The sequence below is a fragment of the Mollisia scopiformis genome (assembly GCF_001500285.1).
Source record: "Mollisia scopiformis unplaced genomic scaffold LY89scaffold_16, whole genome shotgun sequence".
NCBI lineage: Eukaryota > Fungi > Ascomycota > Leotiomycetes > Helotiales > Mollisiaceae > Mollisia > Mollisia scopiformis.
Genome location: NW_017263596.1, coordinates 204,543 through 230,592, shown reverse-complemented (window position 1 = coordinate 230,592; position 26,050 = coordinate 204,543). Strand labels below are relative to the sequence as shown.

Below are 26,050 nucleotides of genomic sequence, written 5' to 3'. Positions count from 1 at the left end.
CATAATTTTGTGCGGGAGCAGCTAAGGGTCAGAAATTGACTGGGGCAGCCTAGTCACTTTGATCGTGCGACAGCTGAGGTGCGATCGACCACACATCACTGCTGAATCCGAGGCTCCCGGTACTTGGGAGTTGGGATAGACTCGGACAGGAGGGGGTGCTTTTTGTTTTCGCAGATTCAGAAGTGCCGAATGGGTACTTAGGAGAGGCCAGCAGAGATGGAACAAGGGAACAAAGGACGAAATAATTCAGACGATGGAGAGAGAGCACTCAGCGAGGTATCAATGATAGGCAGCCAGATAGATGCAAACGCTGAATGAAAGATATGAAGATCCCAAATTGAAGCAGCACCCCAATACAGTACAGTACACCACCCACTCCGGGCCACTCGCGCGTCCAATATTCCTTCTCTGCTCTTGCCTGAAATGCCCCTTGAGTAGTCCCGACAAGGAAGCCACGGGTATTTGGGTCACCCTGCCGGCCATCGTCCGTCCAATGAACTCGCTGTGCCTGGCCTATCCTGGGTTAGCGCGCACTCTCATTTTCTGATCGCAATTTCCTGTGGCCCCACTCGACCAGGGTCGCTTCGTCCTCGCAGCCAAATCATCGACCAGCCCATCCTTCCACTTCCCACACAGCAGACAGACCGAACAAATCCGCGCCCGCAAGGTCACTCACTCTCCTTTGCACCCACCTCCCACCACCGCACACTCACCACCCATCATCCGATTCACCCTCCTCCACCATCACCCTCGTTTCGTGATTCATCAAAATCTTCTTCTTTCTTGATGATTTCCATTCTCTCATTTTGACAAAATCATTCACCTTCGAACACAGGCACATTCGTTACGGCCTCTTTCTCGATCCACGATCCCCTATCCAACCACCGTTCATTCCACGCGCGTTTGCTTCGAGAAGACGTTCGTGATCAACACAGCCAGCCAGCCAGGGTGACGTTTCAACCAAACGAATCTTCGAAACGACCCATCGATCTTCACCCGTACCGCATTAACATCATCGAACCAGCCCTTCTTCAAGGAAACATCCTGAACCAAACCAAACCTTCTCCGAGTCGATTCACAAAGGGCGAAAGGTCTGCTGGTCGGCCTGTACAAGACCTCATCGCGTTTCCAACGACACGCCAAAGAACATTTCGAGTCGAAACTTCGATCTCGAGAGACCCTTTTCGTCGACCTCGAGGCCTCGGCCAAACAAACATACATCATGAAGTCGACATTCACCAGCACGCTGGTTGCGGTCACTGCTCTCCTAGGTGCTTCCAATGTTGCAGCTTTCAGTGCTACCCCTGATGGATGCTATTCATCTACCACGGGACTGACTTTGAACGGTTCCGATACATACAACTCGGCGGGATACTGCTCAACACAATGTCTGGGCATGGGCATGGCGGTGATGGCTACCAAGGACTCTTCGTGCTATTGTGGTGCCAATCTTCCACCAAGCTCTACATCTGTAGACAATTCCACATGTACTATTACATGCCCTGGTTATCCTTCCGATCTCTGTAAGTAACAGTCTCTCTTGTATTTTGACCTTGTCCTAATCATATACAGGCGGTGGAAGCAATGCCTACAGCGTCTACCTGACTGGATTGACATACGACGTCACGAATGTGGATTCGTCTGCCGCATCCGATACGGCTTCATCAACCTCAGCAGGTTCATCCAAGGCAACTGGTAAATCAACTGCTACTACATCGGCCTCACCATCTGTGGTTACAGTTGGAGGTCAAACTGTTGTCGTAACCGCAAGCAGCCAATCAACTGGGTCTTCCGCAGCAGCATCATCTTCATCATCCTCTTCAGGTCCTAGCAAAGCAGGCATCGCTGCAGGCGTCGTTATCGGCATTGTTGTACTTGGAGCAATTGCAGGAGGTGCATATGTGTTCATCAGAAACAAGCGCAGACGTGAAGTCGAGGATGAGTACAGGAGAAATGCGGCTGTGAGCAGCTTCATCGGTGGTGGCAAGCCTCCTACCAGCAGTGGTGGTGCCTCTTCATTCACCGATATGCGCCTTGACCCTGCGGTCATGGCTCAACGACGAATGAGTGATGGTAGCATTGCTGACAACCAAGATTATTCAAGGAGGATTCTTAAGGTACGTCATATATTGTATGACATGATATATTCTTTACTGACTTTGAGTAACAGGTCACCAACGCTTGAGTACCCATTTGACGACAACGAGTTTCACTTTAGCAATCCATTTTGTCAACTCGGCGTTTACGGTCCCTTAGTTCTTTGACTGGTCTGGTTTTTTGGTCGACATGTGATTTAGACCAATCGGTGTTCTGTGTATAGGTGTGGCGCAAGATGATATGACCATACTCCGTATATCGAGAGTCCTGATATTCCCCAACTCGACATTTCGATCTACGATACGGGATCACGCTTCCGTCGCACTGTCCTGTCCTTTCAGAAAGAAACATTTGCTTGGCGTTCTCTCTGTCTCTCTCTCGACCTTTCCATCTCTCTCGATATTTGATGAAATGCATCAAATCTGTTTGTTTGTGTGTGATCTGATATGAGATGAGATGCTGGGGCGACCCGAATACCCCCGATAGGTAGACATGGTGGGGATCCAGCATGTGTGTTTGTGTATAGGCTCCGTGTCTTTGCTGGCTCGGAGACTAGTGTACTGTACTTTATAGCTATCTGTTGGAGACAGATCGATGGGATGGCGTGGTGATACTGAGGGTCAGGTAGTAGTAGATCCGACGTAATAAAGATACTTTGATCGTAATTATGTTCGTCTTGTGACAGCACTGTGACGATGGTGTGAGGTGGCGACGCAACGTCGGGCTATTCATTTAGAATCTAAAGCTAAGGAGAGAAGAAAGGAGAGGAGGAGAGATCTATATACATATATATGTTAGAAGTAAGGGGATGTCATGTGAGGAGCTAAGCCCTAGTAGGCTTAAAGCTCGGGAACGCCACCATTCCCGGCCTGGCCTCTGTCGCAGGCGATTGGCTCAGGCGATTGGTAACAGCTGGCGCTGTGACACGTCTGATGTTTGGTGCGTGGTTGTTTTGTTTTATTTTGATTTGTCGTTCGTCTCATATCACCGATGAAGTTTCATCTGTTCACCATGTTCATTCAATGTTGATACGTCAACTGAAGTTTCATGTCTTCCATCCCATATCCCAACTCACTAGCTATCAAGCTCAGATCATTCAACCTGCCTCTTACTCTCTTCCCACAACCCATCCATCAAACAGCAGGAGTAAAGAGCCCATACATACTATCACTCAACAGTCCCTCCTCACTCACAATAGTATCCAAATCCAACCACTGGCTCTGATCCCACATCTCTATCTCCCCCAGCAAATCCAAGTTATCGTTAGGAATGTAGTCTGTTGAGTATACTTGATCTCCTCTTGCCCCTCTTGTTGTTACTTGTGCGTTGACAGCTTCTCTTGAAGTAGAAGGCTCCATCTGTTTCACAAGACTCTTCAAAATCGTAAGCGGTTTCTTAAGGCCGGAGTTACACCCATTTTGTAGCTCCAACAGCGCGGTCCAGAAGAATGGCACGCATTCGGGGTGTTGCTGCAGGGTTTGCGTTTGCAGGATTATCAGGGCGGCGGAATAGGCGGCGTAGGATATTAGGTAGGGTGCGTGGCGGAGAGTGAATGTTTCTTTGTAGGCGCGGAGCAGGTGCCAGATCTGGATGGAGGCTGAGGAGCAGGTTGTTGAGTCTGAGTCGTGGGTGGTGGTGGGGTCAATGAATGAGAGGTGGCCGGTGGGAAGGAAGGGGCGGTGGAGGAGGATTTGGGTTGTTTGGTAGATGGCGCTTGGAGGTCAGTGTTAGTCGTGTGGAAGGGCAATGATTGTAAGGACGATGGGCTTACTGGGGTGTTATTTGATGTGGTGGGGGCGTTTGGTCTGTTTCGGGGTTGTATTGCAAGTGCTGAGGTAGATTCGTCTTCCAAGCCAGAAGTCTGGTTTGGGTTTCTGCTTTGATGCGTAAGAGTTTCTCGGGAGCTGTCTTTATGCTGGATATTGAGTAGAAAGTATCGATAATTGTCTCTATGATCTCTGCTAGAGAGATTAGAGAGAGTGCTGTGGAGGTTGCGTACGCAGGACGAGGCATGTAGTTTGGACAGGGTGAATGTGGTGTCCATTCTTCGAGCTCTTCGAAAGTGTCTAGGTACGCTTTTGGGACTCGTGCGTGTGAGGAGTGGAGGACGGGTGGGCGGCCCAAGTAGAGGGATTGGAATTTGTCAGTCATGAATGCTCCCCAGTATAGTCTCCTTTTCATTTCTTGTTCGAGGACTGTTTCCTTCGAGGGCTTTCGATTCCCTTCTTGAATGCAGAGATGGCAACCTAAGTCTAGGATATGTCGATATGCTATTCCGCAGTATATCCAGCCAGCGCTTTGCTTGCCATGAGATACGAGACTTGCTCCACAGAGTAAGAGAGCAACGGCTGTGGGAATGCTGGCTTCATCGATGAACTCAGGAAGTAAATGTTTGAATCGTTGGTAGAACTGAAGTCCCATACTCTGTGGATCATTGGGATCTGATCGAAGGGATTCTTGATTACTGTGCAAGCAGCTGGAGTAGTAAATGGCGTTCAGCAACAACTTATTCGAGTAGGGTCCATTGTTGCAGAGACTGTCCATGATAGCTGGACGGTAGGAGAGGAGAAAAGAGAAGTGTTGTGAGTTCCAGTGAATGGAAAGAAGATAAAATGCTAGGTCGGGAGGAAGACCATCGAAATCGATATTCATGGAAAGAGCTCGAGTTGGCTTCATTGCCAATTCTTTTTGTCGCTGGATAGCGGCATAGGAGATGAGTTGTGCTTTAGCCACTTCATCGTCGAGAGTGCTGTTGCCATATATCTCGCTTGAAGGATCAATGTCTGTTTCTGGGCGGTGCAATGTGCTCGTGATTCCATGCACTTGGAGCTCGCCAGTTTCAGTGATTGTTCCAGCAAGACGAGCTTCCGAGGGAGAAAGCGCATGAGCTGCTTCTACCGGTGTCCCTCGATCTGTTAGATGTTGTAAGCAGGGAATTCAACGGAATTGTCTGGGACAGCTACAGACTTTCTGGGAGCTGGCTTCTAGTGTCGGAACATGACTCACGAATCTGGCCACTTCGCAGAATTTCGGAATTGTTTGGCTGTTTTGGGCTCTGGGAATTGTGAAGTAGAGCTCGTACACACTTCAGCTCGTCTTGAAGAGCCTGCACATCAGCCTTGGTGGTCCTGGCGCTCTCTCGCCGGCCATCGACAGGAAATCTACACACATTGCGAGAAGTAGCGCAGTGTGAGCATCCATTGTGGTTTCCATCGCATTTGATCTGGAAATTCTCTGAATTAATGGACGAGCTGAGTGATTGCTAGACACGTCTGAAAGCATGAACATTTGAAAAGTTGGATTTCGGGAAGGAAATTTCTATGTGTGAAAGTCCTATCTTGGGAAAGAACATCTAGACTATTCAAAGCAGTAAAGGAAGGAGCAAGTTTGCCTACCTTCTTAACTCGACACCTGACACAGGTCCGACAAACAAGAGCAGCTTTCCGATTTCGATGCCGGTTTCGTGCACTCCCTCGAGGTGATGGAGCGGCACCTAGACTCGATGTCTCGTTCTGTGCAATCATCTCGGACATTGTTTTCGTCAACGCTGGATATTGAAGTCCTGGAACTGGGCGTTTGGAAGTTGCATGTCCGTAGATGCAATATGCAGCAGAGAGCCATGTTCTGTTCTTTCGGGCATGCAATGTCCAGAGTCTTCCCCACATTTCACGTAGTGCGGGGAAGGTGGCGACTCCATAGGGGATCGTTAGAGCTTCCGGACTTGCAGATCCGATGATCGTCAAACCTCGGGAAACAATATCTTGAGGGTTTAAGAATGGTTCACTTAGAACATGTAGCTTTTGGTCCTCATTGTGAAAAGGGTTTCGAGATCTGACTAGTGCCAGAGCATTGATCTTTCAGAATGGCTCCCAGTGTTATTGATACGCCTGAAGAGCGCGAAGACTCTATCCTCAAAACTCAACCTAAACAAGCAATTCATTCGGTTCCAGTTCAAAATGTCAGTTCTGAACGAGTCAACTCTGATTACCGCATCAATGAGAAACCCATTCGATACCGACGACCCTTGAGAGTTGTGTGTTTGGGTGCTGGATATTCTGGACTCATGATGGGAATCGTTCATAATGAAAGGATGAAGCAGAAGAATATCGACTTCACTATTTATGAGAGAAACAAAGACCTTGGGGGCACATGGTTAGAAAATCGGTATGAAGTCATCTCATTCAAAAGACATCGAGGCTGACATAAAAAAAAGCTACCCAGGATGTCAATGTGATATTCCTGCTCACAATTATGCCTACTCATTTGAGCCAAATCCAGAATGGCCGAATTACTACGCCACTTCAAAGCAGATTCATGAATATATGTGTAACGTGACTAAGAAATATCACGTCGATCGTGTTATGAAATTTGGTCATGAAATCAAGAATGCTACTTGGGACGATGTAGCTGGGAAGTGGAGACTCACCGTCAAACATTCTGGCAAGACTTTCCAGGACGAGTGTGATGTCTTCATCAATGCTGGAGGAGTATTAAAGTAAGTTTACCAATCACCGGTTTTCGTAACTGTTCTAACATTAAGTCAAGTAATTGGAAATACCCAAACATTGAAGGTATTCATAATTTTAAAGGCAAATTACTTCATTCTGCAAGTTGGGACGAGTCGTATGACTTCAAAGGTAAGCGAGTAGCTGTCATTGGAATCGGTTCTTCAGGAATTCAGATTGTCCCTCAATTGGCACCTTGTAAGTTTCCAAATTTGCTCTGGAAAGTATTCGGACTGACCTCGTATAGTGGCAAGCCATCTCGCCTCTTTCGTCCGCTCACAATGTTGGGTTTCACCTGCGCCAGGAATCAACGAGCCAACACCTAACGATCCAGCAATGGACGAAAACTACAACTACGCTCCAGAAGTGCTCGAGCGATTCAAGAACGATCCAGCATATCTTCAAGAGCACAGACAACAACTAGCGGACCGCCGTATCCAGAACTTTATGCGATCTTGGACAGGAACAGATCTTCAACAGCAAGCTCAAGCTCTCTTTGCAAAGACCATGAAGCAGAGACTTGGAGATTCGCCCAAGGGCAAACAACTTGCTGATGTTTTGATCCCAAGTTTCCCTGTTGGCTGTCGTCGTCAGACTCCTGGTCCAGGATTCCTGGAAGCTCTTATGAAAGACAACGTGGATCTGAGATGGGACGACATTGCCAAGATCACTGAGAAGGGAATCTTGACGAAGAGGGGCGAGGAACTGGAATTCGACACCATTGTTTGTGCCACTGGATTCGACACTTCTTTCCGTCCTAGCTTTCCTGTCGTGGGAAGAAACGGCGTTGATCTGGCAAAGAAATGGGATGATGGTGCTCCAGAAGCTTACTTTGGGATTGCCATTCCAGAATTTCCCAACTATTTCACTTTCATCGGCCCCAATTCTCCCATTTCGAATGGTTCGCTTGTTCAAGGAATTCAAATTACTGGGATTTATATCTATAATTGCATCGACAAGCTACAGACTGAAGGCATCATGTCAATGGAAGTTGACGCTCAAGCTACAGACGAGTACAACGAGCACACACAAGAATATCTTAAGCGAACCGTCTGGGTCAGCCACTGTCGGTCATGGTATAAGCGGGGTACCACTGATGGCCAGGTTGTTGCCATCTATGCAGGAACTTCGTTCCATTTCATCGAAGCTCTGAAGAAACCAAGGTGGGAGGATTATAGAATGGAGTATTTGCCTTCTGGAAAGAACGGTAGATCGAGGAACAGATTTGCATATCTTGGTGATGGGTTCACGGTGAAGGAGAGGAGGAATGGGACCGTTGGTGATACACAGACGTTGAATTTTGACGAGTACTGGGATTTGTTGGTCTTGCCAGATATTTACGAGTAGGGATTGATACGAGGTTGAGAATAATATTCGTCTTCTCAAACCAATTTTACAAGCCATATTTTTGAATAAGGATTTTCTCTCCCCATCAACAGCCCGTCGGACCATCAGTTCGGATTACATACTCGATTATTTCTCATAGAGGCCCCGAGGTTGGAAATCGGTATCATTTTTGAACACCAGATCAAGTATCGTAAGATTTGAAATAAGTACAAACAATGACATATTTGCTCCTCGTACAGAAATCCCAGCTCTGCCTGCTCACACATTCTCCAATGACTGAACTTGAACTTTCTCATCATCACTGCCACGAACACCATGAGCCGTAGTTGCTGCGTGAACAGCGTCTGCTCTGAGTCGGCCCTCCGCTATCGCCCGTGATACTTTCACTACGTCGAAGGGGTTCTTGGACGTGCGGAAGATGGTATCCATATCTTCCAAAGAATGTCTCTGAGTTTCAGGAAGGAAGAAGTATATGACTAGAGAACGTTCAGCATTCATCTTGACAGGAGTAAAGGCAACTTACTCGGCAGCAACAAGCACAGATTCGTGCATGCGAACACAATGAAGTATTTATATCCAATATTAGAGAACGCCACAGGTGTAACTTCCACTACCAAGAAGTTAAAGGACCACAGAGTCGTAGTCGTCAGAGCATATATTGGCACTCGATATGCCAACGGCGCCACTTCAGTTCCATACAAATAATTGATACCAAGAGCTCCGATGCCGAAGAACAGAGCAAACAAGAAGACACAGATTGCTGCAACGATTGAGCAAGCTTTATTGGTGTCTGCTCGAGAAACTGTTCCAGCAACGATAGCAGAACAAATGCCCATCCCAGTCACACCGAACATCATCAACTTCCGTCGTCCAATACATTCGATTGTCCCAAAAGCAACGAAGCAGCAGAGAAGTTGGAAGATATAGATCGATCCACTGAGGACTCTGGCAACGATCTGCGAGACACCGACAAATTCCTCGAAGATTGTCGCAGTGTAGAAGCCAATGACACCGATTCCGTTGATTTGCTGCGAGAACGTGCTGAACATGGCAACCAGCGTCCGGTTGAGTAATCTATCCTCTTTGTTTGAGAGTAGTCCACGGAAACTCCCTTTTCCCATCTCTTCTAGAGAATGCTTCATCTTCGCAATGTCGTTCTCGACTACTGGCGAGTCCTCACTCGTATCTTCCAAAATGGCCATCACGGTTCTGGCTTCCTGAATCCGTCCATGCTTGACCAACCACCTGGGACTATCTGGCAGGAATGGTAGGAACGCAAGTATTACACTCGCAAACACAATGGGGAATGCAAGTGGAAATCTCCACGATACGGAACTCTTCGCAAAGAACAATCCCAAATCAATCCATTGACTCGATGCCAATCCAGCACTGGCAAACACGCCCTCGAGAACGACCAGAGCGCCGCGGTGCTCGGCTGGAGAGGATTCTGATTGCCATACAGGGACCGTTGCGGTAATGGCTCCAAAGCCCAGACCGAGTACGAGACGGCCGACTATGACTTGAGCCAGGGAGAAAGAGGAGCAGAGGAGAATGGAGCCGATAATCTCGAGGATGCAGCCAAGTGCTATTGTGCGTAGGCGTCCGAGCTTGTCGCCGAGGGAGAAGCAAGAAAGAGCTCCAAACATGCAGCCCACGGTATAGAGCGCTACCACAGTTCCTATTTCGTTGTCAATACATGTTTAGCAGTCGTGTTTAGGGAAAAGTTTTGGCATTTATGAGGATCTCACCTTGAACACGAGCATTTTCAGACTCCACAGAACCCGTCGTGTGGACCGTATCAATATAAGGAAACTGCTCAACAAAAGACTCCAGACTCAAAAGACCACCAAACACAGCATTGTTGTAACCCAAAAGACAATAAGCAGGCAAAACAACAGTTATGATCATAAACCTAATAAGGCTGTGGCCTCTCAAACCAAAGTAAGGTCTCGCCATCTTCGACTTTGGAGATTGCAAAATGGATACCACATCGTGGGTCAACAAATGCGTAAAAGTGTGCTATTATCGTGTCGTTGCTCGTTCTCGGACATTTGATCTCCAGGCTGTCAACCACAGTGCGGGGTCGTGGGGTAGACTATCTTAGCACTAGATATCCTCATCCGCATTATGCATACGAGGAGAAGTAGTTTCTTGTGATTGTAGGAAATATCAGAACTCGGTTGACGGTAGGAGAGTTGAGGTTGGCTTGATGCTCTTGCGGCGAGAAGTTTGAGATGCTCATAAGAAGTGGCAGAAATTCAGGGGTTCGCTAAAGCATGGGAATTGTGAAAAGCCTGAGCCAAGTTGAATGTCGGATCTGTTAAAAAGGCTTCATAGTTGTTGATCATCACTCATGTCATCTTGTACATTGATTTCAGTTTGCTGCGTCTGTAGTAAGATGTATTCAGGACCCGGTAACGATTATTGAAATGATCAAGAACTTCGACAGAATGTAGGTATTTGAGTAAACTTGGTAGACTTACCAACTTATACATATTGAAATATAATGGAACATATTAGACTTATTCTCGAATTCACAATTCTGATCATGTTGCATGGTATCTTTACCATAGGCGGTGGATCAAACTCTATCATTTTAATTTTCGTGAGGGTATCATCATAACTCAGCTAAATATATAGCTTATTAAAACAAAGCAATAAGACCCAACGCCTGCATACCATCTTCAATGTCCTCTGCCCCCATGCTTTCGCTTTAGTGGAGATGATTTTGACTTTGCTGTCTTGTCCTTTTCTTTGCGCTTTGACTTAGAAGATGTTGGAGGCACTTCTTCCATCTCTCCATCTGATTCTTCCGAGACAGGGCGACGGAATGCGGCAGGGGCGTCTTCCATTTCCTCATCAGATGCGCCATCTGCACTACTGTCTCCAGAAGTGGATCCGATCGTCCCCATTTTCCCTGCTCCGAATCCGATAGGGCGAAAACGCATTTTCAAACCTGTTGGCTGTTGACGTACCGGCTTCGTAGCTGGGACAGTTGCTCGCGAAGATAGTGGGAGACTCGCATCAGCGTCGTTCATGCCGGGGATGTTGATAGTTTGTTGAAGATGCAAAACACGATCAATGGATTTCGAAGCTACACTAGAGTCAATATTTGGTTTCGAGGAGCTTAGGATATTGTCCTACCAATGAGATATGCATCCTCCGAGCTGTTCGGTATAAACATTGTAGTATAAGCCTTTTCGCCCGTTGGATCCTGGACAAATCCGTAGTCGGTCCCATCATGGCTAAGTATTGTTTTACCACCATCCACATCCGCCACGGACATCTGCTCGATCGAAGAAACGGGAATAGATGCAGGCGCCGTGAAGTACCAAAGTTGCTTCTCTCTCAAATTCGACTTCTTAAGAATTTGAGAAGCTGTGGACTGGTCACTTATCGACACAGTTTCAAAGCCGGTAGGAGGTTTGTATGTAGGGGGTTTGTCGAATGCAACTCTCCTTGCGCTTGACTCTGCGGAACGTTGCCTGGTATGGGTAAGCATAGATCGGAATGATGTGATTTGTCTCAAGTACCTACTTTGTAGGCTCTGGCTCTACAGTGGCTCTACGAGAGCTGTCACTGTGCTCGTCCTCGCCACTGCTCTCGGCGCCGCTGCTCTCGTCGCTGCTGCTTTCGTTGTCACTGGAGCTGCTGCTTCCTGATGGAGCTGGGAGTTTGCCATTGGTGTTCTTCGTAACGTCGGCAGGGTTTGCAGGTAACGAGTCATTATCGCTATCGGATTCGGTCTCTGATTTTGTCTCCTCATCGTCCTCTTCCTCGTCGCTTTCTTGAATATATTCTGTGCTTTTGAAGTTTGTTGGCGCAGGAACTGAGGTTTGCTTGGTCGTCTTTTTTGGGGTTGCAGGTGTCTTCTTGCTTTTCGCATCCTTGGCCATAGCCTTCAAGGAAGCTTTCGCAGACGGCATGTTGATTGCGAGCGTCGTGAAGTTCGCTGTGTGCAGTCTTTCAGAGTTCGATGTTTTTTGAACCCTGTCATCAAGAACTTTTTTTTGACGGCTCGGCAGAACCTCGGCCTAAAACTTCCCGCAGCACAGCTTCCTGCCATTTTGAGGTCAAGACATTCACCAGAGCATCATCACTTTACTAAAATGTCTTCAAGCAAGAGAAGGAAGCTGGAGGTGCCTTCGAAGTCACCGCGTATGATATTTTCCCCATGTTTCTGTCTTTATTACTGACAATATTTAGAGTTAAGTGCATTTGCTGCAAGAAAAGCTCTGCAGAGCACTGAAAGCAGCCCGAGAGGTCAAAATGGACAAAGCGAAGATTCACAAGCCAATGATTCAAATGATAATACTCCGTCCATTCGGAACGACACTTTAGTCCAAGCGCAAAGTCGAGATCTTGATGAGAGTGTGCTTCTCAAATCAAAACAATCCGAAGCAACCACTAGCAATGAGGAGATTGAGATTGAAACTGGACAGTCATCTTCGTATGTCTTTTGCCGTATCAACGACAGACATCTAAATTGATATTCAAAGAAGCATCGAATCACGTGCTGAGTCACGAGAAGTACCTGTTGAACGCCCTGTAACTACTTTATCCTCATTCAGACCGAGCAAAAGTAGTTTCAAAGAGCTCGAAGGTGGAACCCTACGCATCAAGCTTGCTCCAGGAGAGGTGAGGATAATTCTCAATTCTCTTAGGATGATTGTATACTAAAGTCAAAAGCGTTTAGTTGTCCTCGGACAGTACGAGCTGTCAGTTAGGAAAGGCCAAGTCACATTAATGGGATGCATTCTGCAAGCTTCAAAGGCTTCATACCCGGTCTTTGCACTGTCATCTCATTCTTTGCCTGTTATCCGATGCTCAGCTACAGAAATAGACGATGCTGAGATTGTTCTATGCCAATACAAATCTGGCCTGGAGACGTTAGGAGCACTGTCCCCTCTGTTCGCCAATCTGGGAAACCAGAACCTTACTTCTCTGGGTGCGCCATTCAAGGATCTACCTCAGAACTCCACGATAAGCTCGTTTCAAATTGTATGAACTTTCCATGTGCCAAAGTATACGCTCTAACGCCTCAGCAGTTATTTTCTTCTCCAGACAGTTCTCAGCGGACCTATGTCCAACCAATAATCTCTGCCCCAGAATGGAACGCGGTCTTAGCTAAAAGCTCGATCCGTCCCGTCGACACCAAACCACCAGTTATCATGATTTGCGGGCCTAAATCATCTGGAAAGTCAACCTTTGCAAAGCTGCTTACCAACAAGCTTCTGCTCTCACGTGCTGATGCTTTCGAAACTGCCATACAGGAAAAACAGACAGGCGTAGCTTTGCTAGACATTGACCCCGGTCAGCCAGAGTACTCGCCTCCTGGACAACTGGCTCTTCTCCATATCCACGAACCAAACTTTGGGCCGCCATTTGTGCATCCTGTGCCAGGCACCAACAGTCGAATTATACACTCGCATTCTATAGCGGCACTATCACCATCGATGGATACGAAGCACTATATGGCATGCGCTTGGAACCTCATTTCTCATTACCAGAATCTACAATTGACTGTACCGGGCTGTCCATTGATCATAAACACTCCTGGCTGGGTCCTAGGTACTGGTCTCGAGATCCTAGTGGAACTAGTCACAAGAGCGAAACCCAGTAGCATCATCTATATGTCCCTGGATGGCCCGCCGGAAGTTGTTAGTAGTCTGAAAGATGTAGCTAAGCTGACACCAATCACGATAGTGCCATCTCAGCTTAGCGAGTACACGACTAGAACGGCCGCGCATCTTAGAACGATGCAGTACCTGTCCTATTTCCATCTGAACTCACCTAGTAGCGGCATTTTATCTTGGTTTGGACAACCTCTGACTTCTATACCTCCTTGGGAAATTAGCTATTCCAGTGAAAATGCAGGGATTCTTGGTGTTATGTGTTATGGAGAACAGCCCCCGCCAGAACTACTTGTGGATACTATCAACGGATCTTTGGTAGCTGTAGTCGTGATAGATGATATGGCAGCCATCCCAGGGTGGTCGGAAACACGACAAGATGGAACGGAGGATCAACATGCTGAGCCAAACAAACAGTGGTCTCCATTGGCCGAAGATTCCGGCATGGGAGAGCTTGAGGAAGACTCGTTTCGGCCACGGCAGATTCATAGACCTCTTATCGTATCGACACCGAAGGAAGCCATACCTTATTTCAACCCAGCAAATCCCATTACCATAAACCCACAATACTCGCACAGCATCGGCCTTGCGCTGGTTCGAGGAATCGACGTCACTCGGCGTCGATTACAAGTTCTTACACCTATCTCTCCCAATGTTATACAAGACATAAATGAGGCAGGGAAGCCAATTATACTCGTTAGCGGAAAACTTGATACCCCGGGCTGGGCCTACACCGAAGAGCTTTTGCTGAAGACGAATAGAGAAAGGGCAGATGATGATAATGATGGCATGATACTTGACGACGATGACGAGGATGAGGATGAGGACGAGATGAAGATCGAAGGAACAGATACTCAGAAGAACACAGGGTATCAAAGCCGCCCTGGATATAACTTCGAGAATGTTCCTTGGGTGGAACAACTGGATGGGTCTGGGGGCAGGGGAATAGGTTCCCGAGTATGGCGAGTCAGGAGAGACTTGGGCAAACAAGGTGATCGTGCTGAATGAAGAGATGATACCTGTGATAAGACATTCTAACAGAGGGAGCTCCAGAATAAGGCTGTCCTTGTGTCCTGACGCATATCTCGAATTACCGTGGTATGTTCGCTCCGAAACGTAAGCTGTTCGTTGCGTGTGGAGACATGCATAGGTATCAAATGATTAAGAGTATCTCATTCCATTTCCGATATTTTTACCTTCGACTCAGGAGACTTAAATACTAAGGCTCCTATTCAAAAGTGTCTCATCACGACTGCCGCCCATGTAACTTCCGACGATTCTAAGACTTGAAAACCTGAAAACATTCTATACCTCTATGGACGGCAAATAAAAGTATTTAGATTCATGTAACACTTGGCGCATCATATATACTTTTTCAAGAACACGGCGTCCCAGGTCCACGTTTTGTCCGTTGAGTCAACTTTCGCAAACAACTTTTCCACGTTGTTGAAGACCTGATACCCTCTCCTCTCATACCACTCCTGATTCGAGAACTAACCATCATTAGCACATTCTTTCTTTACCCCCTAGCCACTTACAGGAGGAATCGTCAACCCAAGAGCCTTATACTTCTCCTCTCTTCCGGGTTCCACTTTGTTGATAGCATTTAGACCTAGAACCTTTGCGTTCAACGGTGGTGATATCGCAATGTTCTCAACGGTATCCATAGCTGCGCTTCCCAACCGGCTTCCTTGGAGAGCACGTGAGACGTAGAATACCCCGATCCAATACATTCCCTCTTCATTCTTTACATATCCAGCTTTCAAGTTCTGTTGGGACACTGGACCTAGAGAAACGTGTCCGACCGGAACAAATGATCTCTGTGGCGAAGGAACGCTTCGTGGTTTCCCACCAAATGAAAGAGCGGAATCGAGAAGCGGTTCTTTTTCTTGAGGAAACGTCTCAGCATGCTTCAACAGTCTGGCATTTGTTTCTACATCTGAAGAGTCGAGAACCTGGAGGAGAAAGCCTTAGATTTGAGAGGCATGGGGGAGGTGAATATTTACGATCCATTGGAGGTTGAATTCTCCGCTTTCTTGAGTTGCTCGCCAGCTTTCGACGGCTTCGTGGTCCCATCCGCAGGCGATGCGTTGCTGTACTAAACGTTCGACATGTTTAGGGGAAGTTGGATCCCATGGAATTAGTAACACATGGGGCTTTTTAATCGAAGTGGAAGACATTTTTGTTGTCCGGTAGGAGAAAGGAGAAGCCTAGGTTTGATGTTGGAGTCTTATCCCGCTTAATCTTATTTGATTAGTATTTCAGGACGGGAGGTACTCTACATGCCAGGGACTTACCAAGATCGAATCCTAACTTGTCTAGATTGTCTGTCAATTCTGGTAGTCTTCGAGACTTTATTGAAGGGCGCGAAAGAGAGGCTCAGCATGTCATTGGAAGGGCGCGGGAAAGGTATTAATTCCGAGGATTAGCCGGCAGAGACCGATTACTTTCCCACATCACTTCTCTCGATAAGCAGGTATGAAGAGATGATGCTGCTTAAAATTATGAGATAAGCTGTTTAGCTACTTGGTGAGACTATCTCGGGCTTACGATCACACATTACTTCTTGTCTGCAATAACTTGGCCAAGAACAGTTACCTCTTTCTTCTCTTCTTTCCAACCATCAAGGGGAGGAGTACCAGCAAACAAGCCAAGCCCATGGCCTTCAGGCCACCTGTCTCCAAACACTGAAGCCTTTTCCACCAATTCGCGGATGTGCTGAGACTCTTTAGGAGTAAGAACCACATGCGTAGCTGCAAAGTTCTCCTCGATGTACTTAGGATTGATAGTCCTGAAAATGTTCGTCAGCTATTTCCTTGACCAAACTTTCCAAAAGACTGACCCAGGGATCGGGAATATGTCGTCTCCCTGATTCAAAAGCCAAGCCAGGGCTACTTGACCAACAGTTACCCCTTTCTTAGACGCAATCTTACTGATTGCCGCAACGAGCTCCATATTCTTGGGAAAGTTCTCTCGGGAGAAGCGTGGATAGAATTTGCGGATGTCTCCATCTTCGAAATCGTCAGGTCCTTGAACGCCACCACTCAGCAAGCCGCGCGAGAAGGGCGAGTACGCAACCGTGGCAACGCCAAGCTCGCGACAGGTGGCGAGCAGGTTGTGTTCTGGAGACTCTATTTCGGTGCAGAAAATACTGTACTCCATTTGTACACAAGCGATGGGATGGACTGCATGTGCTCGTCGGAGAGTGGCTGAGGAAACTTCAGAGAGGCCTATGTGCCGGATCTTGCCTTGGCTGAGAATTTGTTAGATCGTGGTACATCGTAATTAAAATGAGACTCACTCCTTCAGTTTGACCAGCTCGGCTATCAGAAGTTCAACGGGGGTGGAGCCGTCCAGACGGTGCGGGTACAAAAGGTCAATAGTCTCGACACCGAGGCGTTTAAGGCTCTGCTCGCACGCAATAGGCACATAGGCCGCATCACCACGGAAGCCGAAGCCTTCAGGCAACCGAATGGCGCCAAACTTTGTGGCAAGGAAAATGTCCTTACGCTTCTCCGGATTCAAGGCAATCCACTTGCCAACGATGTCTTCTGCATCACCCTAGATGCAAGATCTCGAGTTAGAAAATCTGTGCAATGGCTCTATCGGAGAGCTTAGCTTACGTAGAAATCGCTCATGTCCCAGAAGGTACATCCAAGTTCGTAAGCCCGATCAAGAAGAGCAAGTCTTTCAGGATCAGGAATTGGAGCTGTTGTTCGAGAGCAAGGAAAGCCCATTCCCATCGTTCCAAAGCCAATGCGGGGCACTAATGGGCCATTTTTACCCAGAGGACGCATGGTAGAAGTTGAAGATGTCATGACAGAAATGTTGTTTTAAGGCTGACTTTGTAGAGTATAATCGAATTGAAGCTGATTCCATAGATGCACAAGTTGCGGGAGCTTCTCTTATAGGCCTCTCATTCCGAAAAAACCCTCAGTCGGAAACTCCGCTGTCCAAGATCCGCAGCGGAGTGGCATGAAATCCACTTGGGAGAGAGGGTCTTACAACTTGAAATCATTTGCGGCTAAGAAACTCTTTCGTCTCATCAATGCCCATGTAACTAATAATATATCAGCCATGTAAAACATTACAAGGGTTCCAGGCGACTTGCGCATTCAGCATGATTTCAGCAAATTCGTCTACGTCGTCACCTCTTCCATGCTTGACAAAATTTTCAAAGGAATAATTGTTGATAACAAAATGCGGCTTTTCTTGCCACATCCGAAAGAAGGTAAACGATGATTCTGCTTCCCACAAATGACGCGAAAGGGTCCAGCGGTGAACATAGGTCCAAGGTCCGATGTCGTCTATTCCGATTTAGTCAAGAGCTGCAACGGCAAAGAGAGTGCTCACCAGTTGTGTATGTATCCTTCATCATTCCGTAGAGTGTTATGACTGAGTATGCTATAATGACTGTTCTTCTTACAGACTCCGCAAAAATCCATCTCTGTTGGTAAAGAGGTTAGCAAGTAAACATACCTCAGGACAACGCAGATGAGATGACAACTCACTTCCCACTCCTTTGGTGGCTCCTCCCTTCTAGATCCTTCAATGTCCAATGAGTATCCCAAATTCTCTCTGACTTTACACAATTCTCCCAGCCATGATTCTAGTAAGGCAATGTCCTTCTCGGCCTGAACTCGCAAAGCGATGTCGCCATCAAACAATCTGATCACTTGATACAAGAATAAGGCTTGTGTTCTAGCAAGCTTTTCTGTTGGCGTATTCATGGCTCTCTGTGATTCTGCGGCCAGGAGTTCCCTCACACTCTGCTGCAGAGCCCTGAGGACAGTTGCAGTATTCGCAGGTGTCCGATTTGCATAGAGCACGCTGGTACTGAAGCAAGACAGAATACAAGGGGGCATGTGTTCCCTGTATAGGTACCGATGCATGAACGGTGCAGCGTTGTGGGTAGCAATATCAGTTGTAAAGCCCTTGATGCGGTTCACAAGGTAGTGGACTGGCGTTTTGGGGTCATACAACTGCCACGGCTCATACCGTTCCTAGAAACCTGGTTAGATCATGGTACATGCATGTATGAAGACCGTATAGATTTTGATCGCTTACGCATAGACCGCCCATCTGCTCGTAAGACCGATTGATCTCTTCATCCGCTGGCGTGCTCGGGCGCACAATCGTGATCTGCTGATCAGGCTGGAATAGCCATTGACCACCAGCTTCAGCGTCATCTCCGCCCACCAGTTCCATCAAGCGATCTATGTCAGTTTGGAAATTGCTAGCGGTATCGAACATAGTGCTTATGATGGGCTCTGAGACATCATCCATGGACGATCGCTCGACGGAGAAGTTATCCACATGCAGCGATAGGTCTGCTGGAAATGGGGAGGCGGCGGAGTTTGAACTTGCAAATACTAGTCCTTCCATCTCAAGAGCTGTGTCGGGGTTTGCGTCTGTATCAATGTCCCCGCTTACCCTCGAATACAGACTCGGCTCCTTGCCGTAGACACAGAGTCTCTTCTTCTCCACGCACCGATTGCACACTGGTGTTTGACGGTCGCATCGCCTCTTCGACTGCACACAACTGTTACAGCTCTTCTGCCTCGAAGCTGGGATGTCATTGTTCGGAAACGCCATGGTGTCCTCAATTGCTTCAGAGCACAGTGTCAACCAGATTACGCAGCGATTGCAGGCGGGGGTCAGCATTCGTGCAAACTCCGCAGCCAAGCCAAAACTCCACACCCTGTCGTCCACCTCCGCCCAAGCAACAACATCGTATCGGAATTCATTAGAAAGGTGGAATTGACTTCTTATTGCAAATGATCATTATTCATCGCGATGCTAGGTATAGTGGGTATTCTCTTTATTATGTCATCAAAAGTGTTTGGGCCAGGGCCAGATTTCGGCTGCGACAGCGATCGACTTCTCTCTCTCCCTCCTCCTTCTTTCCTTCAAGATAATCCGACGCAACTCCTCGAGCGACCCGACCCTCTCCATACTTCTGACCACATGCAAGGACAGAAGAACCATCTGAAATAGACATGCCTTCAGGGAACTCGATCAATGCGAGAGCTTGAGACCTCTCAATCTTGCTTGTGGTCCTTTCCGAGAGCGCCAATTCGAAACTGCCATCGGCCGCCGTCCTGAGGGCGCTGAAGCTCTGATCTTAATAGTTTTGTCAACGCCAGCCAAATCTGCGGGCTTTTGACGATACCAGACAAGTGCGACCTTGATGATGTTTCCAATGTTTCTTGATCTCAGCTCATCGAACAGCATGTTAAAAGTCTCTGACCACTTTGCATACTGATTGCCAACGACCTCTGTATCGATGATCATATATACATATGGGAGACCTTCGAGCACTGTACCCAGAAGCGCAATCCATTCTGCATCTGTCGTTGCACTCTGAAATCGAGCAGCACTCAAGCTCAAAGATCGTTCCGTGAGCATAGTGTGATTCATTTTCAGAATCTGCAAAATCAGAGCTTTGAGGACGTCACTCAGCATAATGTCTGAGTTCGCTCGACCTTCGTGGATATTGAGAATCCAGACAAGAGGTGCTTGGCTCTGGGCGATGAAGTCAATCGCATCAACAGCAAAGTCTTGTGCTTCGTGACGAGTTACGAAAGAGCCACAGACATTTATCGTTGAGGAGTGCTTTGTGTCCGCCCAGCTTTGAAGCGTACGCGTGCATACAGGGTTCTTCAAACTTCCATATCCTTTTTTGAATTGCCTGCTATTTCGCCTAGCCTGATATTGCTTTCGACTGACCTCAGGGCTCGGTAGACACTCCGTGCTTGTTGCCATGAAGGTCATGATCTGCGAAAATTGCATGTCACATACTCTCTGGTTGGTATTTAGGTGTGCAACAAGGCTCAATTTTTGATACTCTGCAGAAATTCGTAAGCATTGAAAGCCACGAAGAGATGTCTAATCTTTGCCTACCTTCCGTTATCCTTTTCAATTCCTCAAGAAGAGCGTGTGTCTTTCTTTGTTCCAGTCGTAATTCTTGCTGTTCCAGGTGCATGTCTCGCTGTTCTGCCATGCTGGCACCGATTGCGAGCTCGTCTACTTTTTTTGCTGCAATCGATAGGTCTTCGACTAAGTCACTAAAGTGCAAAGACCATGGTCGGGCTATGGATCCTAGTAAGTGCTTGATCTTGCCGCCTCGATACCACTCAGCCGCTCGCTGAAGAATTTCAAGAATGTGTGAGTACAAAACTGCTACTGCTTGTTTCATTTGCTCTGTGGGGTAGAGAACATTTTTCAACTGGGCGCTCGGTAATGCATCGGCCATAGAGCAGAGCGCTTTGGAGAGCTCCACAACGAGCTGCTCATGATTAATAACTCCCTTCATGCGGTCAGATTGTTCTATTCCAATATTGCAGGAATTGCTCACTATGAAAATGAACTTCATGGCACCCCAAGCGAGAGAGACATATTCCGGATGATGTTGTGATAGAGTGTCCAAGATGACTGCATAATACATAATACCTTTTGAAAATTTGCGCAGCCATCTCTTAGCATCCGCGTGCTTTGATCGAGTGTCGTACAATCGCTTGGCGGAAAGTACAGCTTGTTGAACCTCTTCCATTGACTGGTGACCGCTGAGCCATGTTCTGCTCTTGTCATCTGTGAATTTATCGTTGAATATTTTCGTAGATCTCAAGAAAGCATCTCTTGCAACATCATCCGCGCTTCATGACTCTCGTCAGATTATCCCCAAGAATGGACGCGGGAAGAAAAAAGCTAACCTTTCAGCGGTTGTCCCTAAATACCAGCCACGAACGAATCGCGATGCTGAGGGATGCAACAATTCGGACATCGAGTGGTGGCCAAAAAGACTCGAATATCGTCCTCGGTGTTTAAGCAGACCACCTCTACAAGTCTTCGGCACTGCTCACAAATATTCCAGATTTTTGCATTGGAGTACGACCGACAACTTCTCTTGATTTCTGCAATCGATACTCATGTTGACGAGGCTCTCCGCTAGGTATATTCTTCTGCGGCGCTTACGGTTCACCCTGCAGGCACCGCCACAGCCACCGAGCTCAATGATTCGTTCAAGAGCAGGAGTCTGCAGGCTCACCGAGGTCCCCTGCAAGTCATATGCAAGAACCGGGAAGGGCAAGAAGTCGCTCAGCCTCACTTCAATTGACCGTAATCGATCGCAATCGCTTTTTCTTCTTCACAAATTATTCTCCAGCTCTCTACCATTCAAAGGGTATGACGCCCAACACTGCTGGTATCGCTAATGCCAGAGGATACGAGTGACAAAAGTCGAAAGTTGAATACCCCAACAATTGGGGACCTTATACAGTGGACCTCCATTCTACCAGCTCATGTCCAACTCGTCAACTTAACAGTCAATCAAGATCCCCTGGGAAGTCGCATCAATTACACAATCTCCCAAGACCGGACTAGGGAAGCATTGACTTTGGAAGCAGAAGGTCTAGCTGACCTGACAAAGCAGCCGCAATTCAAGGTGCCTTGCCATTGAGTATAACTGCTTCAGGTAGTTGTAGTTCACTAATAAGATGCACTAGGACGATAACGCATCTGACAAAGGTCCGGACGATCCACATACTTTACGCCCGTTTTCCATTGAAGAACCCAAACCTCAGGCTGCTTCTACCGCTAAAACTACCCCATCAAAACAGCCAACAAAGACCACCGAAGAATCCGACGACGGTTGGGAAGAAGGTTGGGAGAAGAAGCCAAATTACGGCTTTGATCGGTTGCCAGCCGTTCCTGATCCGCCTCAGTGGGCCGACGACCCAGATCCGATCGGTCGTCTTTCAGGCTTTACTCCGCAACCACCACCCCCTCCTCGTTCTTCTACTTCACGTCCCAGGGCTCCTCCTCCTCCTGCTCCTCCTCGTCGTCCTACTCGTCCTGCTCCTCAACCTCCTCAACCTCCTCGTTCTTCTAGTTCACGTCCCGGGGCACCTCCTTCTCCTCCTCCTCGTCCCCCTTTGGGAGAGTTTAATGAGAGGACTAGTAAGACAGATCCTATCTATTATTCACCTGCTTCCGAAATCCGTCCCCGTCCAACCACCCTTGCTGCTCTTGGCTATTCTCCCCGCCTGCCCGTCTCTCTACCACCACACCCTCCCTCTCGTGTCTTTGAAGCACCTAAAGATACCCGTAACCCAGCTACTAGAAGTGTATCTGTTACATATAAGAGAATTACCCAGGGAGGTTATTATCCTCGAACAGGTATGGATTACATAAGTGAGGGATCAGAGGGTTCTAGTAGGGTCACCTATACTAGGCCCAACAGAGAAAGGGAGAAATCGCCCCAAAGAGTTAACCCTTTTACACGCCGCGTGGTGGAAATAGAATCCGGATCAGAAAGAGGAAAGAAGACGGCTAGGAGTCTTTCCAGGTCTTCTACGGAATCAAACCCGTCGGTGGCAGCGTCGAAGACGAGCGATGATCCGTGGGCCACTTGGGGCAGTACTTCCAAAAAGAAGAGCGACAAGTCAAGTCAGAAGTCCAAAATTCCTGTGTCATCTGGGAACGCTCCACAGAGGTCATCTTCTCCAGAGAGTTGGACCCGGAAGCTTACCAGGAAGCCCAGAAGTCCCAGCCCACCTCGGCGCAGTGGCATAATCAAAGTTCCTGGTGGATCCAGCGATACAATCAATTGGAGGGCTCAGATCTGCGAACTTTTGAAGACAGGCCCAGACACTGCTGATGATGCCTTGCTTGAATCTCTGTTAAAGACCTTAAAGTCTTCGGCTGCCGTTGAGGAGCCTGCTTCAGTCACGAAGAAGCCGAAAAAGCCAAAAATCAAAACTCCATCCCCTGTTTCCCAGATTCTGTTCAGAGTCAAATGTCATAGAACGGACAGACCTCTGGTGTATTCCGATTTCCCCGCCTTTGACGAAAACAACCATGGTGATAAAAAGCTGCATTTGAAGGGCAAATTGACAGTCTCCAAGAGCGATCTCGATAATCTAGATAAGGAGCGACATGGAAATCTCTCATTCGTAGTTTATAAGGACTTCGAATGTTGTAAGAAAATTTCGAATGCAAAACCAGGACCACTTTCAAAGAAGGAAAAATCCCAACAATTCCAAGCTTCAGAACCATTGGATCTTTACACCACAGAAAGCATCAGGCTTATCTCCGAAGAGTTTTGTGAGGCTGTGGTTGCCATCACAAAGACAACCGGAAGAATTCCTGCCTGTTACCCTGAGTTCGAAACCTCTGCGATATTGAATGCGCCTTACCCGTGGTATTACATTGATCGTCGTGCATGGAAGGAAAACGTCTCAACGCTGAATAAGGCGCAGCAGAAGCAAGTCGACTTGTTTGTAGATTATGCAGACTATAACATCGGCGAAGAATATGAGAAAATCGACGCTCTCCTTGATAAAGGCTTGATTACGACATCGTACCTTGATTGTTTGTTTGTAAGTTCAACAAGCCTTCCACTCCAATAACGAACCGGATATGTACTTACGTCTGAACTTTAGGTCCCAAACGAGCTGGTGATAGCGAAGCCAATCAGCTCCTCAAGAGAAAGAGACAATACAGAATTCACCTTGGCTCACAAGCAACTTTCTCGACTTGGTGACCCAATTCGACAGACTACGAGAGATCCATGGGAATATATCGACGAAAGTACAGCGAAGACCCAAGAAGACATAACGTATCGCTCAATGGAATCATCGAGATGGGAGTTTGACGGCAATTTCCAAGAGACCAAGAGATCACTCCATGTAGAGTATGATGCTTCGTTAACGAAACCGTTCCCGATCACCGATTTGAATATCTATCCACTGAAGTACGCTGGTGAAGACATTCAGTCAATGTTACTTGCTCGAGGGAACATGTTCTGGGCATGCCGAGAGAGAAAATATGTGTACTACCGAAATACAGATCGAAGTGAAACGAGCGCCGGGGTGAGTTACCGATACTCTTCCACGTGATGGCTACGCAGCTAACCTATCTGATTTGTAGATGGATGGACGTTTCATGGTTGACATTGCCACTTACAAAAAGATGCATCCTGGAAACTCAATGAGTATCACGCCATTCGAGGAGAACAGAGTGATGTCACAAAATGAGCCTCCAAAGGGCCATTTCTTATATCTTCTCCCTCCAACAGTTTTTGGGTTCAACATGCAGGAGAAGAAATGGGGTTGGTCTCACCCACTTCACCTTATCTGACCCATGCTAATATGTTCAGTAACGCTTGAGGTCGACCAGCTTTCAGATGTTGTCTGGAATAAGAGAGCTTTTGACAGTTTGGTCGTCGATGAGGAAACCAAGACACTCATAACGGCGATGGTCACCAACCAGATTGACGCAGAGAAGAATACGGACTTGATAAGCGACAAGGGAAATGGATTGATTGTCTTGCTTCATGGGTAAGTAGATCTATAGGTTTTGGATTTTGAACTCAACTAACAAGGGACAGTGGCCCTGGAACAGGGAAAACACTCACAGCCGAAAGGTTTGATCCATGTCGCTTGTAATAGTTCACCCACTTACCTTGTTAGTGTGGCTGAGCTTTCAGAGAAACCTCTATACCGTGTCACTTGCGGAGATATTGGAACAAACCCAGAGGGTGTGGAAAAGGTTCGTTCTTTCTTAACACAAAAGCTTAAACTTGTGCTGAGGAATGGATTACAGTATCTCAAGACAGTTCTGCATCTGGGAAAGGTTTGGAGCTGTGGTAGGTTTACTTTAGGATCAGCTGTAGCATTACTTATACGATTTAGTGGTTCTCCTGGACGAAGCAGACGTATTCCTAGAACAACGGACCCTGTCGGATCTGCATAGAAATGCACTCGTCTCAGGCAAGCACTCAAGGGCCAATATTATCTAAGTCCTATACTGACTTGTCAACAGTGTTCCTCAGAGTCCTCGAATATTATGATGGAATCCTCGTTCTCACTAGCAACCGAGTCGGAACCTTCGACGAAGCCTTCAAATCCCGTATCCAACTCTCTCTGCGCTACGAAAACCTCACACGACCACAAAGACATCAGATTTGGGAAAATTTCATCGACAGACTCGAAACATTCGACAACAATGAGGTTAACTTCGAGGAGTTGCGCAGACACGTGAAGGATCTTGCTGCGTACAATATGAATGGTCGTCAGATCCGAAATGCTATTACTACGGCCCGTCAGCTGGCGTTGTATAAGAAGCAGCTCATGAGTTTTGCGGATCTGGTGCATGTTATTAATGTGGCGAGCAAGTTCGATAAGTATTTGTTGGATATGCATTCGGGGGTCAGTGAGGATGCTCTTGCGAGGGAGTATGCAATTCGTTGAATAGCGATGCTTTCTAGCCTTCTGACGAGGAAGAAAATGAAGGAGCTAGTCGAGGTAGCGGAGAGATGTCGATTTGCTGAGATTAAGCAGGATATGTCAATGCAATGTCTCGTAGTGAAAGCAAGAGAAGTGATGATTTCAAGAGCGCTTTTAATGCTTGCTTTCAAAATTAAATCTGCCCACGCCAAGTAACTGTTCCTTATAGCCGTGAAGTCTG

At 47.3% G+C, this 26,050-nt stretch overlaps 12 protein-coding genes across 12 annotated transcripts; 5 read left to right on the top strand and 7 right to left on the bottom strand.

Moving 5' to 3' along the window:
* Window positions 1-1,417: 1,417 nt before the first annotated feature.
* LY89DRAFT_542240 (putative cell wall integrity and stress response component 1) lies at window positions 1,418-2,120 on the top strand (the record flags this gene model as incomplete). Its single annotated transcript, XM_018208192.1, has 2 exons — window positions 1,418-1,523; window positions 1,801-2,120. Coding segments are annotated over 2 exons (426 nt in total), but the record flags the coding sequence as incomplete, so codon positions are not given.
* Window positions 2,121-3,076: 956 nt separating this feature from the next.
* LY89DRAFT_671128 (uncharacterized protein) lies at window positions 3,077-5,630 on the bottom strand (the record flags this gene model as incomplete). The annotated part of the gene is made up of 5 exons (XM_018213206.1): window positions 3,077-3,099; window positions 3,263-3,810; window positions 3,869-5,009; window positions 5,104-5,359; window positions 5,493-5,630. 5 exons carry the CDS (start codon window positions 5,628-5,630, stop codon window positions 3,077-3,079), a joined length of 2,106 nt encoding a protein of 701 aa, XP_018069059.1.
* Window positions 5,631-5,959: 329 nt separating this feature from the next.
* On the top strand, window positions 5,960-7,949 carry LY89DRAFT_588946 (FAD/NAD(P)-binding domain-containing protein; the record flags this gene model as incomplete). The annotated part of the gene is made up of 4 exons (XM_018209506.1): window positions 5,960-6,261; window positions 6,311-6,592; window positions 6,643-6,800; window positions 6,850-7,949. 4 exons carry the CDS (start codon window positions 5,960-5,962, stop codon window positions 7,947-7,949), a joined length of 1,842 nt encoding a protein of 613 aa, XP_018069058.1.
* Window positions 7,950-8,207: 258 nt separating this feature from the next.
* LY89DRAFT_649148 (putative MFS sugar transporter) lies at window positions 8,208-9,942 on the bottom strand (the record flags this gene model as incomplete). The annotated part of the gene is made up of 3 exons (XM_018212045.1): window positions 9,698-9,942; window positions 8,473-9,627; window positions 8,208-8,425 (listed from the first exon to the last, which is right to left on the bottom strand). The coding sequence occupies exons 1-3, from the start codon at window positions 9,903-9,905 to the stop codon at window positions 8,208-8,210; spliced, it is 1,581 nt and encodes a 526-aa protein (XP_018069057.1). The 5' UTR covers window positions 9,906-9,942.
* A 593-nt stretch (window positions 9,943-10,535) lies between these two features.
* LY89DRAFT_686368 (uncharacterized protein) lies at window positions 10,536-11,911 on the bottom strand. Its single transcript, XM_018215269.1, has 3 exons — window positions 11,487-11,911; window positions 11,094-11,434; window positions 10,536-11,043 (listed from the first exon to the last, which is right to left on the bottom strand). Exons 1-3 carry the CDS (start codon window positions 11,873-11,875, stop codon window positions 10,634-10,636), a joined length of 1,140 nt encoding a protein of 379 aa, XP_018069056.1. The 5' UTR covers window positions 11,876-11,911; the 3' UTR covers window positions 10,536-10,633.
* Window positions 11,912-12,058: 147 nt separating this feature from the next.
* On the top strand, window positions 12,059-14,590 carry LY89DRAFT_783791 (uncharacterized protein; the record flags this gene model as incomplete). The annotated part of the gene is made up of 5 exons (XM_018222723.1): window positions 12,059-12,107; window positions 12,156-12,399; window positions 12,449-12,587; window positions 12,639-12,950; window positions 12,998-14,590. 5 exons carry the CDS (start codon window positions 12,059-12,061, stop codon window positions 14,588-14,590), a joined length of 2,337 nt encoding a protein of 778 aa, XP_018069055.1.
* A 158-nt stretch (window positions 14,591-14,748) lies between these two features.
* On the bottom strand, window positions 14,749-15,980 carry LY89DRAFT_720181 (uncharacterized protein). The gene is made up of 4 exons (XM_018218547.1): window positions 15,880-15,980; window positions 15,589-15,826; window positions 15,121-15,537; window positions 14,749-15,075 (listed from the first exon to the last, which is right to left on the bottom strand). Exons 2-4 carry the CDS (start codon window positions 15,760-15,762, stop codon window positions 14,944-14,946), a joined length of 723 nt encoding a protein of 240 aa, XP_018069054.1. The 5' UTR covers window positions 15,763-15,826; window positions 15,880-15,980; the 3' UTR covers window positions 14,749-14,943.
* Window positions 15,981-16,141: 161 nt separating this feature from the next.
* LY89DRAFT_589440 (Aldo/keto reductase) lies at window positions 16,142-17,379 on the bottom strand (the record flags this gene model as incomplete). The annotated part of the gene is made up of 4 exons (XM_018209535.1): window positions 16,142-16,373; window positions 16,425-16,835; window positions 16,884-17,143; window positions 17,206-17,379. 4 exons carry the CDS (start codon window positions 17,377-17,379, stop codon window positions 16,142-16,144), a joined length of 1,077 nt encoding a protein of 358 aa, XP_018069053.1.
* Window positions 17,380-17,583: 204 nt separating this feature from the next.
* On the bottom strand, window positions 17,584-19,177 carry LY89DRAFT_671121 (uncharacterized protein; the record flags this gene model as incomplete). Its single annotated transcript, XM_018213205.1, has 5 exons — window positions 17,584-17,642; window positions 17,674-17,889; window positions 17,936-18,029; window positions 18,094-18,585; window positions 18,650-19,177. 5 exons carry the CDS (start codon window positions 19,175-19,177, stop codon window positions 17,584-17,586), a joined length of 1,389 nt encoding a protein of 462 aa, XP_018069052.1.
* A 423-nt stretch (window positions 19,178-19,600) lies between these two features.
* LY89DRAFT_671120 (uncharacterized protein) lies at window positions 19,601-21,134 on the bottom strand (the record flags this gene model as incomplete). Its single annotated transcript, XM_018213204.1, has 3 exons — window positions 19,601-20,430; window positions 20,486-20,891; window positions 20,940-21,134. 3 exons carry the CDS (start codon window positions 21,132-21,134, stop codon window positions 19,601-19,603), a joined length of 1,431 nt encoding a protein of 476 aa, XP_018069051.1.
* A 554-nt stretch (window positions 21,135-21,688) lies between these two features.
* Window positions 21,689-24,101, top strand: LY89DRAFT_119640 (uncharacterized protein). Its single transcript, XM_018205136.1, has 2 exons — window positions 21,689-22,025; window positions 22,087-24,101. The coding sequence occupies exons 1-2, from the start codon at window positions 21,795-21,797 to the stop codon at window positions 23,989-23,991; spliced, it is 2,136 nt and encodes a 711-aa protein (XP_018069050.1). The 5' UTR covers window positions 21,689-21,794; the 3' UTR covers window positions 23,992-24,101.
* A 572-nt stretch (window positions 24,102-24,673) lies between these two features.
* LY89DRAFT_698358 (P-loop containing nucleoside triphosphate hydrolase protein) lies at window positions 24,674-25,833 on the top strand (the record flags this gene model as incomplete). Its single annotated transcript, XM_018216975.1, has 5 exons — window positions 24,674-24,692; window positions 24,741-24,921; window positions 24,972-25,007; window positions 25,054-25,136; window positions 25,406-25,833. 5 exons carry the CDS (start codon window positions 24,674-24,676, stop codon window positions 25,831-25,833), a joined length of 747 nt encoding a protein of 248 aa, XP_018069049.1.
* Between the last annotated feature and the right edge of the window lie 217 nt (window positions 25,834-26,050).

Coding starts and splice junctions, on each gene's coding strand:
- LY89DRAFT_686368 (XM_018215269.1), bottom strand. CDS start 11,875: ATGCCGTCTGCGAAAGCTTCCTTGAAGGCTATGGCCAAGGATGCGAAA. Junction 11,435..11,486: donor GTAGAGCCAGAGCCTACAAA/GTAGGTACTTGA, acceptor TACCCATACCAG/GCAACGTTCCGCAGAGTCAA. Junction 11,044..11,093: donor GGAGGATGCATATCTCATTG/GTAGGACAATAT, acceptor ACTCTAGTGTAG/CTTCGAAATCCATTGATCGT.
- LY89DRAFT_720181 (XM_018218547.1), bottom strand. CDS start 15,762: ATGTCTTCCACTTCGATTAAAAAGCCCCATGTGTTACTAATTCCATGG. Junction 15,538..15,588: donor AATTCAACCTCCAATGGATC/GTAAATATTCAC, acceptor TTTCTCCTCCAG/GTTCTCGACTCTTCAGATGT. Junction 15,076..15,120: donor TTGGGTTGACGATTCCTCCT/GTAAGTGGCTAG, acceptor AATGATGGTTAG/TTCTCGAATCAGGAGTGGTA.
- LY89DRAFT_119640 (XM_018205136.1), top strand. CDS start 21,795: ATGCCAGAGGATACGAGTGACAAAAGTCGAAAGTTGAATACCCCAACA. Junction 22,026..22,086: donor CAAAGCAGCCGCAATTCAAG/GTGCCTTGCCAT, acceptor AAGATGCACTAG/GACGATAACGCATCTGACAA.